The 17466-nt window shown below is 49.0% G+C and overlaps 1 protein-coding gene across 1 annotated transcript in view; it reads right to left on the bottom strand.

The window, feature by feature from the left end:
- Positions 1-2873: 2873 nt before the first annotated feature.
- RPH3AL (rabphilin 3A like (without C2 domains)) overlaps positions 2874-17466 on the bottom strand; it is a 42612-nt gene continuing 28019 nt past the window's right edge. Inside the window, exons 7-9 of the mRNA XM_075032895.1 lie at positions 13086-13199; positions 12448-12630; positions 2874-5556 (exon numbers count right to left, since the gene is read on the bottom strand). Coding sequence (XP_074888996.1) covers positions 5522-5556; positions 12448-12630; positions 13086-13199 — 332 coding nt within the window. The 3' untranslated portion in view covers positions 2874-5521. The remainder of the gene's footprint in view (positions 5557-12447; positions 12631-13085; positions 13200-17466) is intronic.

The raw sequence follows: 17466 nt of genomic DNA, 5'->3' as shown, positions 1-17466 counted from the left end.
TCACTGAGATTTTCTTGGTCTCTTGAGTTTGGCTTCACCAGCAGGAAAATAAATAACTCTGGGCTCAGCCGCTCTCAGTGATTCAGCTGCTGTCCCCATCCAGGGGCTGAGTATGTATCAGTCTGGGGGTGAATGAGCCTCAGAAATATCCGGCACAGAGTCAGCACCAGCAGCTGAGCTGGGGGACGCTGTGCAGGGTTGTCACTACAAAGCAGCACAGCATTGCAAAGCAAGGACCAGTCTAGGAGATGTGATGTCTCCACCCAGCTCCCAAATCCAGCCCCAAAAACCAAGCCCAGAAGGTAGCTGCTCCACACAAGGGGTTACTCTGATGGGATGGGAGAAAACAGCTGGAGGGGAGGTGTATAATTGCAAATAATTAAAAGCAGTCACAGTCCTGTGATAATTAGTCAGAGCTACCTGTGAAAGCAAAAGTCAGTCCCGCTCAGGAGGGGGAAGGTGTCTGTGCCAGCACCCCTTGCCCAGATGGCCCTGATAAGGCCCTGATTAGCAGCAAGTCTCCAGCTCCAGATAATAACCGCTTACAGTGATTAGGCTGGTAGGAGAGTTGATGAGAAGGGGAGGCGGTGGTGATACTTGTTTGCTGCATTCGGTCAACTACAGAGTAATAGGGAAGCACCTGGGAGGAAATGGTATCTAGCTGGGGGTTGAGAGAGGGCTCAGAGCACAATAGTTGCTGTTAAACTGATACAGTCCCCAACAAAAATACTTTAAAACCACAATCCATCCTTCCTGGCAAAATAAGAATACACCATGTAGAGCCACTCATTCCAGACAGGGAAAACAAGAGCAATAATCCCTCCAAGATTTTACAAACAGCTTCCACTGCCAGACAGAAATGAGTGGAAGGAAAAAGAAATGCAACAGATACCTTCAAACAAACCCACAGAACCTCTGCAAAGCACAGAGATAAATGTGTAGAGCCCTCCTACTCGAGGGGATTTGAATTTGTCCCTCAAAGATGCAGCTCCCAGGCAGTGATCAGAGCAACACCCTTGGATGCTGCGTGGGCGTCTCCAGGGACCGCTCAACAACGGGGCACAGGCCAGCAGCAGTGTGTTACACCAACTGTGGGGCTGGGCTGTCTCCTTTCATGTTTTTGCTATGAAGATAAGGAGAGGAACATTTCTGCGGGGAGAAAGGTGCAGGGCAGGGGTGTACGAGGATGTGCATGGCTGCCTGTGTGCGCTGCCGCACGTCACTGGCAGGCAGCACGCATCGTGTTCCCGTCTGCACCGCTACGGAGCTACATGGCAAGATCTTCAGCTCGTGCCTCTCGAGCATCGCAGGCATTTCTAGTGCTACCTGAATATACTGCTAATAAGAGGCAACGGTCGGGAGGAAATTTGAATGAGCAGCTCAAGATAAAAGTTTTCCACATGATGCTTACCCATCACCTGCCATCTTGTACCTGCTGAAAGTCTCATTATTTGATTGCAGCATCAGCCCTTCAAAAAAACTTCCCTGAACTCTCCATCAATCACACCCACCTGTGGAAACAAGGTGTTATGATTGGAAGAGCAGTCTCCATCATGCAGGGGAACAAACTGATGGGAGTGGTGGCAGGAAGAAATAGGAGAGGTGGGCTGGTGAGACATCGCTGCCACCAGCCCTCTTCCCTGGAAGGAAACATCTTCTGGGAGGGGTAGGAAGGAGAGAAGAGCAACTGCTGCTAAGTTTTATTTTACAAATGAACTTCAGGCATCTGCAGAGGTTATCTGCCATTTTGTGTCACTGTCAAAGCACTCCAGCTGATAGTCCAGGGCCTTTGCTGTCCAATTCAGTAATGGCCAGAAACACATTGTCTCAACACCAGCTGGTAGCTCATTTGCTTCAGCTGCGTTGAACTACTATGCATGGCTCCCACAGAGAAAGCATCCCCTTTCCCCTCAAACTATAGCTGTAAAAACCAAACGTGGAAACTTGACAATTCATGGCCAGTGTTTTTGGTTCAGAGAGATTCCCCCAGTCGTCTTTCCCATATACTGGTTGTTGTCATGGCAAGCAGAGCGGGGAAGGAACAACGTAAGAGGTGGTTAGTCCTTGACACGCTCCATCCTTGGACTAATGGCAGCTCCCCAGCAAAACAATCCCAACAGCAATTATCGAGGTGCTTTTAAAATAGGAAAAGCAAAAACAGATTAAAAAGCCATTTGAAACCTTGAAGCTGAATGCCGAGTGGAAGGGAACGCAGAGCAGCCAGGGCTGCACACGTTCAGCGAACAATGCAGAGACGCTTCTCTGTAGGCAAAGCTAAATGGACCCTGACCCTCAAACCGCAGCAAGTGATGAGCCTTGGGAGGCTGTGGGGACAGCACTTGACAGAATGACAATCGGTGCAGCTTTAGGCTTAGTGGTTACAACATGGAAAACCTTCCATGGAGGGGCTGAAGAGCAGACCTGTGCCCCCTGCCATCACCAGCAAAACATACCAAAGAGGAGCAAGACAAAAGATGACTTTTGAGTGCAGAATTCAATTATGCTCCAGCCATGTGAATCACCATTCCACTGGCTGGATTATTTTCTTTCCTCGCTGGAGCCAGCCCAAGGATTTGGAGAGTATCCACAACCTGGGAATGGAAAAAAACTTTTTACTGTTTCAAGAATGGCAAGCAGTTGTTACTGAGCCAAAACTTTATTGTTTGCAGTAGTAAAACACTATATAAAAGCTGTAAGGGATGGAGACAAGAACAACAAAATAATAAAAGAAACACAAAGGACAAGAGCAGACCGAGCACTATTCACTGAGCCCTTGTTGCCCACCTTGAACCAACTCAAAAGGCAGTCAACTGGTACAAGTTTAGGATAATATTCCAACAAAAGCTACAAAACACAACCAAGAGAGACACAACAAAGGGAAAAGTGGTCTTTAATAGAAAATATGTGCACAGAACTGTGGATGTTCCTCTATCACATTCAAATGCGGCTAGATCACATTCTCCTGGGTTAGATTCTTCCCTTGATCCAAGAGGAATCCTTCCATAGATGACTGAACAGTTCCAATTTGAACTCAGGTGGAACTACTCCATGGAGGTAAAATATAGAGGTAAGAAAGAAAGGTTTCCAGTCTCAATGGTACAAGAGCAGTCCCAATTTTATCTCTGAGAGTGTTTTATAAAACCTAGTCTCAGTTAAAAGTGAAACTCATGCCTCAAAGCGGCACAGTAAGCCAGCAAGAATTACCAGGTTCCTGTGCAGAGCTGGCAACCCACAGTGTGGTAAATGGCTGCGGGAAGCAAGAGTGGGGGTGAAAACACGATGACCTGCCTGCACTGCTCAGGAAGGAAGCACAAGAAACACAAGTAGAGTTAGAAATGACATGCTCAATTTTAAAAACTCTTTCCAACTCAGTGTAGAGTTTTTGATGAGAGTAACAAGTTTAAAGAAAATGGAGTCAATTCAAAAGTGTCTTTTTCCTTCTCCTCCTTCTATAGAATTAACTTAGGCTGGCAGGCCAGGCTGTCTGAGGCACTGCAGTAACAACAGCACAAGCAGAACAGCCTCAGTAGGACTGTGAAAAGCTCCAAGGCAAGACAGGACTTTTCTGGTGGCAAAACACTTCTGAAATTGAAGACCCTACAGCTCTCAGAAGAAACAGCAAGACTTCAGCTCTGAAATCATACCGGCATTTCAGCAAAAGCTGACTTTTGGATTTACTTTTTCAGAAATAGCTAATAATTTTGGCATTACCTCTTTCAGAGATGCAGCTGGCCAAGTCTCAATGGCCAGGTTTAAACAACACAGACCACAACATAAAGCATCCCTCAGTGGAGAACAACCTCATCCCTTGCTCTCTTCAACACTGATGTTGTGAAGCCCACGTTCAGTGGTTTCTCTTTATGCCATCTCAAAGAGCCCACATTATCCAAAGGTTTTGTTTTCATTTTTAAAAGGGCAGAAACAGATCACAGAGGAAGAGCTGGAAGGATTTTCCCAGCAACCTGCCATAGCGAGTTAGCTGGAAAAGCAGGGAATGGTCCTCTGTTGGACTACGTTCATTTAGAAAGAAAGTCAAGGATTGATTTCCGATCTCCTGTTAGAGTGTTCCAGCACCCAATCTCATTTATCTTCATACTGCAGCCATTTGTAAGAGCATATACTACATGCACACAAAGTGCCCAGCAGCAAAGAACAGAAGAGTAATAACCGAGGGAAAAGGCTAATATTAACAGGCACAAATTGCCTTTAAATCCATGATTTCAGAGGGAACTTTTTGGAATTCTTTGTTTCTTCAGCAAAAGACAGGTCAGATCTGAAGCATTTAATAAAATCCACAGACAACTACTTGCCTAGTGTGGGTTTCATTCAGGCCTTCAAACATCTAATTGCTCTGGAGATGTCAGGTAATTTGATTTTTTTCATCTGTCAGGCCTTGGAGGGAAATTGTCCATCCAAAAGAATAAACAGGACCAGGGCACGCAGCTTTCTACAGCCTGACTTATGATGACACCATCACAGCCAGCCAGATGCTCAAGACTTGCAGGAAAAGGTAAAACAAAGGCCCCTGCTCACGCAAGAGATGACAAGGTGTGCATGTGGGAGGAGAATCTGCAGAGCTCACCAAGATAAAGTAATTGGAAAGCTTTTATCCAATTTGGGTACGCAAAGGCAGGCAGCTGGGCCATGGGGTGGTGGGTGTTCTCCAACCAGGAGCTGCAGCACATACACACCACCCATGATCCCACTGCCAAAGCATCACCCTCACCACAGGGCACACAGGCCAGTGCACAGCCAGGAGGACCAGAAAATTCATAGCAAACTTCTTTGAGCGTTTCTTTACTAACTGAAGCACCTCCCTGAGCAGACAGCGACCTCAGTGGAAGTGAACAGGAGCACAACTTCACCAGCTGATTCAGGATGCTGCTGCCAAACTCATACCAACTCAAACCAGAACAACAATGACAAGAAACACAAGGGGTGACACCCTGGGCCCGTAGGACTCAAGTGCAAACCGGAGCCCCAGTCTCACCCTTGGGGTTCACAGAGGAAAATTCACCCCTGGGCTGAGAAGCAGTAGAAGGGCTACGGTCTCCTCACACCCTATTTCAGGGAGATAGGAGTGAATTTCTCTTTCTCCTGAAGACTGCAAAGCCAGGACTGCGAGGCCAGGAGCTGAACCTGAGGCTGGGCTTGGCAAGCCAGGAACAGTGGAGGCAGCACACGTTTCTTCAGCTCGAGTGAGCACTTTGTGTACCCCTTCCAACAAACACAGGTCTGGACCCCATGGCAGCACTGCACAGCACAGCATCCTTCTCCGAGCAGCACCCTGAAGTGCATGTCAGTCAGTAGAAGGGGAAAACAGACCAAACCATAAACCAAGTCAGTGAGGCAGGGAGGACAGGCAGGTGCTTTCCCAGGTGCCATCGTGTTGCTAAGGCCTGTGCAAGAGCCACCATCATAAAGTCACCACCAGCAGCAGTTGTCATCTGGAGTGAGGTCTACAGGAGTGGGCAAGGGACACTCATTGGATCCAGGCAAAGCAGCTCCATGTTCACCTCCGTCAGCATTGTGTTCGGGTGTGGACACACCGTTTGCCTTCAAAATACATAAAGACAAAAGTTTTGTTTGGAAAGCAGTGAAGGGAAGAGACCCGACAAAGTTATTTTATATTGCTTTTACATGCTCAGTGCCATTTTAAGAGCTTCCTAAAAATAATAATGAAGAGAATGTCTATGCATCATTACTCCACAGTCTGTCAGCAGTCAGGGCCCATTAAACGTTATTAAAGAAAGAAAAGACAGGGGAAAGAAATGGGGAAAGAAAAAGAAAGAAGGAGTTGTACTGCTAGAACTAGTCCTCTGGTACATGCTTCCCTCAAAGGGCAAAGTCAGACAGAAATCCAAGTCTCAGCTCTCAGAGGTTTCCAACCCAGGTGACAGCATCTATGTGCCACAGAGCAGGTCCTCCATGTGACCCTTCTGCCCTCCATGTGCCAGAGCCATGGACAGGAGCCACAGCAGAATGTAGTCCTTGCCCACGGCTGGGGACGGGTGCAGGACAGCGATGCTCTGCTGCAGAAGGCACTCTGGCTCATGTCAACTAAACGAACCTGAGCTAATCGCTTCAGCAGCCCCTGGCAAAACTCAGGGTCTGCTGGGATGCACTGCTTCCAGCACATGGGGTGAAATGTGGGGCTGGCAACGTGATCTAAGGCAGCGGTGGGTCAGTACTAACTTCTCTCCCCCTTCTCTGAACTGAATGGGACACAAGTTACGTTGACTCCTGGAGAAAGGACAGGGAATGTTTCCAGTCGCTGCATTCATGTGAAATGTTCAAGGCACAGGGAGTCCTGCAAATTCCTCCCACCAGCTACTCGCCGACATCCCAGTTGAAAGATAACCTCCCGAGCCATAAAACGTCTCAATGTGTTTACAAAGACTCCAAATCCACACTTTTAACTTCTATATTACTGACTTCCCATGCTCTCTCCTTTATGCTTTGTTTTGAAAGATGACATCAACTATTGCCCTCAGTGCTTTGTGCAAAATGCTGAATAGAAAGTTGGAAGCGCAAAGAGTAAACGTATTGCAAAGGGCAGAGAATAAGTCTAAGGATGTGGAGGCAGGAGGCCAGACAGGCTGTTTGATCAAAGACCAAAGCACAGACCTCTGCAATGTGAAAGAAGGCACAAAAATAGGAGTTTCATCTTCAGCAGCAGACTTGTTTCCAGATATATTGAGTGAAAGAGGCAAGAGAATGAGTCTTTGTCATTCCTCTATTTTCAAGGAAAAAGTCTTCAATTTAAAACTCCATAAAGAATTACAGAAATAGCGAAAGTAATTTATTTTTTAGCTACTCGAGCCTTTATTCACTTAACTTCAAGGTGGACTTAAAAGACTTGAAAACGTTTCGGTTCTACCACTTTAGGATGAAAATATTTTAATTCCTTAAAACATGGAAGGGGGCATATGCTTCTTCTGAGGTTCATATTTACAAATCCATTGTATCTAGAATGCAAACCTTGAACCATTTCCTAATGCTGTCACTACCCAAAGACATGTTTTATTTATAAATACAGCAGGACCATTCGGTGCTCTGCAGTACCAACACAAGGAGGCAGAGACAGCTCAAAGCTGCTCAGCCATGAAGGCACATTTCAATTTTTTCACTTTGTGAAAGAGGCACAACTCGTGCTCCTTGGCAGCAGGAAAACTCAATCCCACAGCAGTAAGCTTTAAGCAAAGGGGGGGCAAACAGTGGTGCGCAAAGATTGATGTGGCAGCCAGTGCAGAAGGCAGAGGCTTGGAGGGGAGAGGCTGGGTGTGGGTGAGGGTCTCTCCACATCTGACCCCCGCTTCCTTCCTATCCTATGTCCTCAGTGCAGGCAGAGGCTGAAGGCAGAGGGAGGAAGAGCAGGGGTTGCGAGCACAGCTCCCTCGCACAGCTGCCCACCTATTTCACCCTGTTGCAAAGCCAGCCCAGGAAGACTACATTGTTTGGCTGTAGCTCACATGGATGAGGGAGCAAGCAGTCTGAAAACATTTAAGCAACTTTCTCACCAAGCGCAGGAAAAACAAAAGTCAACTCCCCAAAGACTGCCATGAAGAAAGTCTTTAAAGAAATTACTATCCCATTCAGAGCCTAATTACTGTTAGGATAATTTTTTTTCCTACATGGAATGGAGTAGTTAGACCCACTGAAGCAAAATGTTACCTCCTCATCGTCCCTGAGGGAGCAAAACAGATATCTGAGAAACAGAAGGGAAGAAAAAAAAGAAGTTAATGCTTTCACTTCAGAGATGCCCTGAGAATTTCCTGCCATGAAAATAATGCAGAATGGCTCTTCCTGTCTCATCTATTAACAGCTTGCATATTTATAAGCAAAAGTTGATGCCTACCCCAGCTGGGGAGGCACTGAGCCACAGAGTGAGTGACACCACCTCATTTCTAAATCCAGTCAATTCCTGAAAGACAGGGCATAAATCTCCCCAGATTAAGAGACCTGGAAGCAGCATTTCCTGCCCATCTCTCTCAGCTCCAGGCCCTTTTCTCAGCTCTGCTCAGCCTTTCCCAGCATGATAGCTAAAAAGCAAGCACCCAAAGGGAGGTACCCAGAAGCTGCAGCTTCAGCACCCTGGGAAAAGGGTCCAGGCTGGACCAGCTGACCTCTGGAGGTCCTTCCAGCCAGTCTCACCCTGTGATTGCAAGCCACGACGTTTCTTATACCCCACCAGGCGCTGCCATCATTGTCTCAGCTCCCAGACTCAGCAACACCAGGGTTTAACACAGCTCTGTTTAACTGCCAGCTGCTGTACTGCTCTTTAAGTATTAATGATTTAGACAACACGTTGGCAAACAAGCAGAGGTGAGGAGACTGTGATTTGCACTCAGACGTATGCTACTCGTTCATTAGCTTATCCTGTGGCTGTTTCTCAAACCTCCTCTTTTAAGCACAGTTTAGAGCCTTCTCCAGGCTCAGAGCCCATGCCAAGCTCACTCACCATTCCCTACCAGCAAGTTGTTCAGATGACCCACAGAACACCAAACAGCATCGACCCATTCCTCAGAAGACACTGAGGAACCCATTAACTGGGACCTAGCAAAGTAGAAGTTGCTACTGATCTGAGGAGAGATGCCTTTTGCTCTTAATTTACCCCCTGCAGCAGCCAGGTCCAAGCTCAAAGATATCTCCATTAAAAGCTCTCCATGAGCTAATGAAAACCACTGGAAGATATAGATGATTCCTTTGTTTAATTCTGTTTAATATTCCCTTTCTTTAATACAAATGTCATAATTAACAGTAGTGAGGATTTTGCTCATTTTTAACTGAGGCACTTCTTAACACACATCAGCTGTACAGCCAGAACAAGGCAAGTCACCTCCCTAGCCAGGGGCAAACAAGGGGAAAAAGAAAGATTGTGCTTCCTTTCTGTGTGCAAATTTCATCCCCTTTAGGATAAAACATTCTTCAGGAAAAGCAGCACATGGTCTTCCTCTTAACAGCTACCACATCAGAGTGGCACCTCCAGGAACTGGAGCTTCAGAAGAAGAAACACCAGACCCTCAGAAAATGATGCTTTTTGAAAGGGTTTGAAAGCAGGTGGTAAAAAAAATAAATAAATAAAATTGGCAGCCTCTCAACTCACCACTCTTCTGAAACCTTGGCTCATGGGTTGAGGTTGCCTAAATCCCAATGCAGCTCTGACAATGAGTCATTTTATGACAAACCCCAGGCTTCATTATCTGCCTCACCAAACCCCAGCCGGAGCTGGAGCAACACACTGGAAACCTACAAACTCTTCTTAATAGCTCCTTGTTTTCCCCTGGCTGCAGGACCATACTGTCATCTCGGCCTTCAGGCTTAAAGAGCTAAGGACTATGAGACCAGCGGCATTTGCAGTACCACTCCCTAATCCCCTGTTCTGGCTGTGGCCTGGGATTTAAGGATGCTAAAGTGTTCTGCAAAGTTGCACTTGAGAGCAGAATTAGAGCAGAGGTGAGAAAAAGAAGTGAAAAGAAAGTCACCGGTAGAACAACACCTGAGGTGTTAATATGAAGTAAAAATTGCTCCCAATACAGTGTTATAAAGTTGCAGACCCTTTCAGAAAAGCTATAGCAAAATCTCCCTTTAATGTCCCCATTCTGCAGCTGAGGATCAGCAATTTAAATGAGAAAGGATCTTTGCCCCTTGCTCTGCTTTTGGGTCAGAGCAGAGCACAGGGACTGTCCCGCAGGCAGGGAGATGCAGTGAAGAGTTTTGCCAATCTTGAGATACAGCACCCATCACCTCCACCTCTCTTTAAAGAGATGAACAGCAAGAGCAGACTCTGCTTTTTGGCAAACAGTGGCATCCAGAGGGACCCATGACGAAAAGCCTCTCACAGACAGACAAAGCTCTGATCTAAAGATGGGGAGAGGCTCTGCTACCTGCCCCGAGGCTCCCAATATTTGCACGCCCCAGACTTCCAGCATCCCAGAGCATGTGAACAAACCCCTCTGCAGAGCAGGACACTTCCTAGGGGACTACAGGGCTTGTTTTGCTCTTTATTTTCTGCTCTTGCCAGGCTGCTGGCAAAGCATGGGGGCATTCAGTATTGCAGCCTCCTGGATGTTTGATCTGCTCAAACCACCTGCTACAGAGCCGCACAGAACACAAGGCCACACGAGTCATATCGCTGCATAACGCTGATTACTAAATTCATATGTAATGGATTGTGATTGCCAATAGTTCGCTGCACAGATAACATCGCTGCAGCATCTCTCCAGCTGGGCATGTTAAGTGCTCTCAGAGTAAACAAATGCCGACCATGCTTACCCCTGCTGCTCACTTGCTATCACTTGCTACACGGAGGGAAGGCCACATCCCAAACACGTCGGAGGGTAAAACAAACTCACTTTCCCTCTGTCCTCCCCACCTTGAAGTGCTGACAACGACCCGCACTGCGGGACAGAGCATACAGCCACGGCAAACACAACACGGGCACATCACATGCCTCCCACAGCATGCTCAGGTTCCACCTTCGCCTCCTTGCAGAGACCTTTGGTAGAGTCTCTGATGCTGCCCTACCTCGCCAGCACCCACACTGCGGAAAGGCGTAACACCGGCACAGGACAGGCCTGAAGAAAGGTCAGTTGCTCTGTAGCCCGTCCTGCCACCTCTTGGGGTCACAGAGCCACAGCTGTAGTGTCACCTAACTCCCTGCGAGCCCGTAGCAGCTCCCCAGCCCAGGAGGACGCTTGGCTGGTGGCTAGTTCCCTGACGCGACGTGACAAAGAGAACCCTGCCTGCTGCCACCCTCCATCAGTTCCCAAAGCCCGTGCCTGCCGACTGCAACCACCACCGGTTTCATTCCCCCCTCCCGGCACACATGAGCAGAAACACTCACTGCTGTCTCCCTGCCTCCCTCCCCCAGCTCTGGGGGCCGCAGAGCCCTCCTGCTGCTGCACGCACCACGTCTGAACAAAGCAGTCCCTTCTGCAGGAAGACTGGGAAATAAATGACCCCAGAGATAATAAAGATCTTTACAGATATTCTCTAGTCAGCCAACCTGGCTTAACCTTTTCCTTAGCAGGATTCTCTCTACATCTCAGGGACTATTTTAACTGGGCTCATGAGATTGCTATAGTTTTCATTTTTTTAAGATATGTCCATGATGCCTGTCATTTTTAGCTCTCCTGTACCTACCAAGGAGAGATCCCACTGCAAAGCATTGACCCAAGCTTTGCACATGAATTTTTTAGCAGGAAAAAGGCATTTTTTGCTTCTCAGATATTGCTTGCACTGTCATGACCAGGCGGCAGTTAGTTTAAACAGCTGGCAGGAAAGCTCCGAAGTGCTAAGCGCTGTACAAACACACCGTCCAGGTGTGCATCCATCAAGACTTCATCATGGTCATGCAGCACCAGCAGAAAAAGCACCCAAGGGATCACACCTGCTATCCACCATCACCCGCTTCAATCCTGCAGGACAACCCGCTGCTCCCCTCCGGCAGGCAGCAGAGCCAACACACAATAGGAACCAGCTGTCTCTAATGCCACAGCCAACAGGGGCTTAAAATAAAGCACCCAGTCCGGGGCAGCACTATAATCCAGAGAGAGGACGGACAGAGCAGAAGTATCAGTCATCTAATTTGCTTTGCGAAAACTAAAATTAAAGGAAACTGCAAATCCTTGAAACTTGGGGAGGGAGGGAAGAGCAGAGAAACAATTTTATGCTGGCTATTTCTAGCGGGAAGCGTGGGGAGGGGGACTATGACTCCATGTTGCACTAAAGGATAAACCTGCTCTCTCTAATCCAATTTACGCCTCAACATGCACAACACAAAACAGGCTCAGGAACAAAAGGAGTGGCAGTTCACAGGGCGGCAGGAACGCTCTGGAGAGAGCAGTGCTAAATGATAACTTAAGGGGTTATTGAATAGATTAGCAGGAACCGCAGAGAGAACACATTTGCATCTCTCAGCTGCTCCAGATCAGATGTGATAGCAGCCTCTGCTCTCACAGTCACTTAATTGTTCCAAGGTTGTTGAGGGGGAAAAAGTGTCTTTTTTTTGCACTGCAGAGTTCTGGGAAGAGCCATGCATGGCTTTAAGAGCCATCTAACATTAGGAAAATTTTTATTCAGTCTCATAAAGCTGCCCGACTTCTGCCTTGCTTTGGTAAAAGCTCAATCTTTTCTGCTGCCTCTGCAGGGCAGGCAGGAGCTCTGGGCCTTTGCAGGGGGACAGACCCTGGCTACGGCTGCTCTCGGAGGTGGGTGTAGGCAGCTCCCACCCCAGACGATTACTCATATTGCAGAATACATTCTGCACGCAGGGAAGAGGGAAGGAGTGAGCTGTAATGCTGTGACAGCATCTGCCATGAGAAAAGCAGCAGGGAAAGGTGATCCTGAGCTGCAGCTTTGCCAGGTGTGCCTCTGAGAAGGCTGTGCTTCGAGGGAAGTCAGCCCCAAAAGCATGGATCTGTCCAGAGAGGAGGTTCAGCTTACCAGGGACTCTGTTGCCAACATCGCTGTCGCACCCGTCCGCCGGCTGGTCGCTCTGGCAGCTCTCCACGGCACTGAGGGCAGCCCCCTGCTCACTGCCCAGGCTGCTGCGGCTCCCTGAGAGGGTAGGGGAGTGGGTGCTTCCCAGCGCCCTGCCCATGGCCTGGCCGGCTTCCCCGATGGGTGCTGCAGGGACACAACAGAGAGATGCTGCTGTGGGATGGAGAAGTGGGTGCAGATGCTGAGCCAGGTCCTAAGAGAGCAGCAGCCTCCCCGCTCCCAGCCAGGCACCCTCAGGAGCAGGGTCAAAACCCAGTTCCCGTACTCCATTCCTAAAACAGCACCAGTGATTCCAGTACTATGAAGTCAGGAGCGAGGAGCTGGCCGGAGACGTGCTGCCACATGGCCAGGAGCAGCTCTCAGCTGCAAGGGCAGACCTTGAAAGGCTGCAGGCAATGGAGTGACCCACCACCTGTTTCAGTGAGAAAGGATCAGATCCTCACCTGGCACCACTACAGCCAGTGGGCTGCAGCGGCACAGGGCAGGCAAGCAGCTGAGCCAAAACCCACAGTACCACGAACCAAACATTCAAGCGCTTTACGCTTCCCACCCTCCAGCCACAAGGGACAGGAACTCCTCACCCAGTCCTACTCGGTGCTTTCTGCCTTGTGAGCCTTTTAACCCCACAGGTAAGGGCTTGTCATCCAGGCTGGAGGAACTGAACTCCGAGTCGCTCTCACTGTCACTAGAAACCACTGCAGAAAAGATCGGGGCGAGGAGAGGGGAGAGAGACAGTTATTCACAATGTTCATAACACTTACCAAAGCGGGTGCCAGATGGATCCAAATAAAACACGAACAAATGCTGACTCGCTGATCACGTTCTTCCTCTCCAAAAGGAGCCCTACCTGCAGTTCCCCCACAGCTGTTCACTCTTCCTCTCAAACATGATGTGCTTTTACTTTTTACAAATGATTTATAACTCTGCCATACACACTCCAGTGCTGCCAGCACCTGAAGCAGATGCACACCCCACCAGTGCTTCTCTCCTAAACTGGTCTGGAACCATGGGGAACACACTGCTCCTGTGCTGTGCTTTGCTGCCCAAAGCTACCTGCTACAAAGCCAAGAGCCCTGCAGCGTGGCTGGTCTGGGAGCCGCGCTCTGCTCCTGCTGACCCCCGTGCTGGCACGCCAGTGAGTCCCCTCCTCCTGATGTTTGCTGTCTCCCACACTGGAGTAAAACGCTAAGGGCCGGACTGGGCACAAGGCTGGTTCCTGTGCTCAGCTGCAGGTGGAGGGGTCCTGGCTGCACCAGAAGAGCATCCATGTTTGAGTAATGTGGGGCCAGGGCCTGGCTTTCCTAAGCCACATTTCAAGTGCAGCAGGGCCTCTGTGGAGGCTCCAGCATCTATGAGGAAAACACCAGATAACTACTGAGCATATCAAATAAGAGACCCTGCAGCGATTACATGACTTCTTAGCTCATCGTCTGTTCAGCACTCATCCCTACCAGCACACTGCCCAGAACTATATTACTCCTATGCCCCCAAGGCTTAAAAGGCAAGAGTCGCTCCTCTTCCTCAAGGAGACTGTTCCCCCATTTCAAGGCCACTTTCTTTTCCTTCTTTCCCCCCCGCCCTGAATCCTGGCCCTAATCCTGCTGCTTTCCACTCTCCACAGTTTCCACAAGAGCTGAAGGAGTCTTATTTTGCCAGACACAACTTCCCAAATTGGCAGGTTGTTTCCACTTTTCCATGCAATTATGCAAGCACCTCTCCTGCTTATACCAGTGTAAAAAGATAACTTGACTGCCAGCTGCTCTGGGTAAAATGAGAAAGGTGTTTTTCCAACTCCTAGGTTTTTGTAATGGCCTGATCTCAGAACAGAAATGATGGGTCTGAGGAGGAAGGTAACAGGAAAACAACTGTCTTTTGCTCGAGGGGTTGCACCTACAGCATTTCTCCATCTGACCAAGGCAGGTACCAGCTCTCCTGGCAGCTCAGAAGCCACTTCAAAGACTGGGTCACAATTCTGAGTAGAGAGTACAACATTGGCTCATGTGGGACAAAGTAGGCAACACTGCAACCTACAGCCTCTACTGTAGAAAAACGAAGCCCCAACTATTTCTTTATATTATATTCATCAGTATGTATTTATAAGCTCACATTCACATGAGAAAGGAGTTCCCCATTCTGCTGCTGAACAAACCAGTTTGCCCCCGTGCCATGTTACTCGTAGTGCCCAACCTCACGGTGCTGCCAGCTGCAGGAGGGACGTGGGTGCAGTGGTACAACGTGACAACTGTGGCGTAGCAAAGAGAGCTGTCAGTTCATGTCTCTGTATCAGCCCTAGAATTCACTACACACAATTCACAGAGGTACAAACCCTTTAACGCTGCCCAAGGGCAGGAGGACGGGTATCCCTGCCTTTGCACAGGCGAGCACAAGCTGTCAAACATTTCTGCCAAGGACCTCTGCAGCCGCTCCTGTATTCAGGCAGCGATCTGTAGTACACAAAGTATTTTATTAAAAAAAAAAAGTTAATACCTAAAATAGCGCTTTTCTGGAGTTAACATCTCTGAGGATATTAAAGCTGGCTGCCAGTGTTATTGCAAAGTGTTATTGAAGTTGCCCTGGCGGGCAGCTCCCCATGCATGCCGTGCTGCCGGGAAGCGCTGCGCAGGGGGTAGGCTGCCAGGCCCCCTCCTCACTGCCCCCGCAGCCTTCCCCTCCTGGCACCATCAGAAATGGGACCTCTCACCCCCAGGGAAAGGGACTGTGGAGCTGAGCCAGGCAGAGAGCGAAGCCCCATTACAAGCAGGGGGGCTGCACTTCTGGCTAAGAGTTCTCAAAGCAAAGGTTTGGCTTTGGGCTTTGCTGTCTTAAAGACAGCTTCACTACTTCCTCAAAGCTCCCAGGGAATGGTGGGGGACTATATATAAATACTGTTAATAACAACCCATACATACCAGTATGTCTTTTTTTGCTATGAAATCCAAATCTCAGCTGTGAGAATCATTCTGACTCTCCCATTGCCCAATTCCCTCAGAAAATGCACTCCTGTCCTACTTGGTCATCATCCTTTCTTGGCCTCCTGGATTCATAAAATCCATTGCTTTATAACAGCTCCTTCCTCCATGAATCCTTTAAAAATGCTGGAAGTCAGGATTTATTTGGAGAAGGCCCCAGTGAATCAGTGGAGGTGACTTTAGCTGCCTTCCCTTCTGCCACTCAGCAGTTCAGAGAGGACCAGCACAAGAGGAGGAAAATATTAATGACACAAAGGCACTTGCACCACAGGAGCAGCCCTGTCTGCTCTCATTTCCTCTGCTGCCAATAAGAGTGTATTTTACCCACTGCAGCAATGTTTCCCTTTAAGGTAATTTTTCTCCCAAAGCTCCCAGACCTTCTGCTGGCACTTTCCAGAGCCCAGAAGTCGTAAATCTGGTGTTCCAGCAGTTGCTGATATATCAATAAGAGTCGTTGGACAGCTGTATTTTCAGAGAACGTAACAGATTTATCCCTCTCAATCTCCAGCTGACTGAAAAAAAGCTCATAAAAAAATATGCCGAGACAAAACTTGCAAGAAAAGCAGTATTCCCACAGGGAATGGGTCACTCATCGAGGGCCTGAACCCCCGTGGCTGCTGCCAGAGCCCACAATCCCTGCGACATGTGGTTCAACCTCCAAGCCAGAGGTACCGGAGCCCCGTGGCATGGAGAGCCAAAGGGAATGGTGGAGGGCTGCCCGGCTGCACTTAATCCCAGCAGCAGAGGATGAGGAAAGGCTGTGCTCAGGCCAAGGGGAAAGGAGCACTTGGCTGGGGTTGAGCTCCAATATTAAACGCGTGCACCTGGCGCAAGCACACCTGTGATGGAAAGAGCCAGCCACATTCCCTCCCACTGCTTATTGCAGCACAGAGCTCAGTCCCTGCGCACACAAAGCCTGGCGCTTCTTGCAGCTGCCAAAACCACAGAAAAAGCACGCATGGGCATCCTGGAGCAACAGCTCCGAACAGCCACATGTGCCCAGCACAGCCAAGACGCGCTGGATGAGCCCTCGAGCACACAGCTCCCCTGCAGCACTGTATCATCAGCCTTTGCAAACACGACCTCTGGAGAGTTGCCGGAGAGAGGCCGATAGCTCTCGATCACTGTGGGTAGGAGGATCAGAGATGAAGAGTTTTATTACAACCCAAGTGTCTCACTGAGTGCAGGTCCTATGCTAGATCATGCCCAGTGCTGCCCGCAGTTGCAGAGACATCTTCAAGCAGGAGGAGGGTACTGGACCCAACTGCTCTCCCTTTCACAGAAGCAGCACACGTGCAGCTTCAGCACTGCCCAAACTTGTAGAGAAGTTGGATGACCCTCTCAGTGGCCTGAAAAGCGCTTGATGTGCTCCAGCACTCGGGGATTTGGCCTCCAGCACACAGACACCGGACAAACCTGCTGCATCCCCCTGCCCAGCCACTGCTCCTGTGCCAGCACATTGTATTGCTTGGCAACAGGACTAGAGCACATTGCAAAAGGAGAAACCACCGGGGACCAAGCAGAGCAGCAGGCAGCCCTCATGCCAAACAGTGCAATAGCTCAGGGATCACACTTCTTTTTTTTCCACACAGATGCTTTACATTTTTTTCTGCAGAACTCAGAGCTCGGAAGAAGGAAAGCCCTGCTGCTTATTACTCCCCACCCCCTGACGGCCCTGTCCTGCCTGACCCAGTGCAGAAACCCACCCACATTCCACCACATGGAGCAGAGCTGTTCCCCAGCACAAGAAATATTACTGCTATTCTCCCCATGACAATACATTTGTGCCTTAACTAATAGCAGGGTTCCCATGGCAACTGCTTGTTTATTACAGAAAAACTAAAGGCAACGGCAAATCCAGTGTCAGTGAGCGGGAGAGAAATAATGGGTGTGTAAAAATAAAACTTCTTCCTGGTGGGTTTGGCTTTTCTTTCAAGAGGCACATCCCTGCAGTCCCTCGGTCCCGCTGCCTTCCCAGCCTCCTGCAGCAGGA

Source organism: Buteo buteo, chromosome 7 (genome assembly GCF_964188355.1).
Source record: "Buteo buteo chromosome 7, bButBut1.hap1.1, whole genome shotgun sequence".
Lineage (NCBI taxonomy): Eukaryota > Metazoa > Chordata > Aves > Accipitriformes > Accipitridae > Buteo > Buteo buteo.
This window is presented reverse-complemented; position numbering and strand designations above follow the sequence as displayed.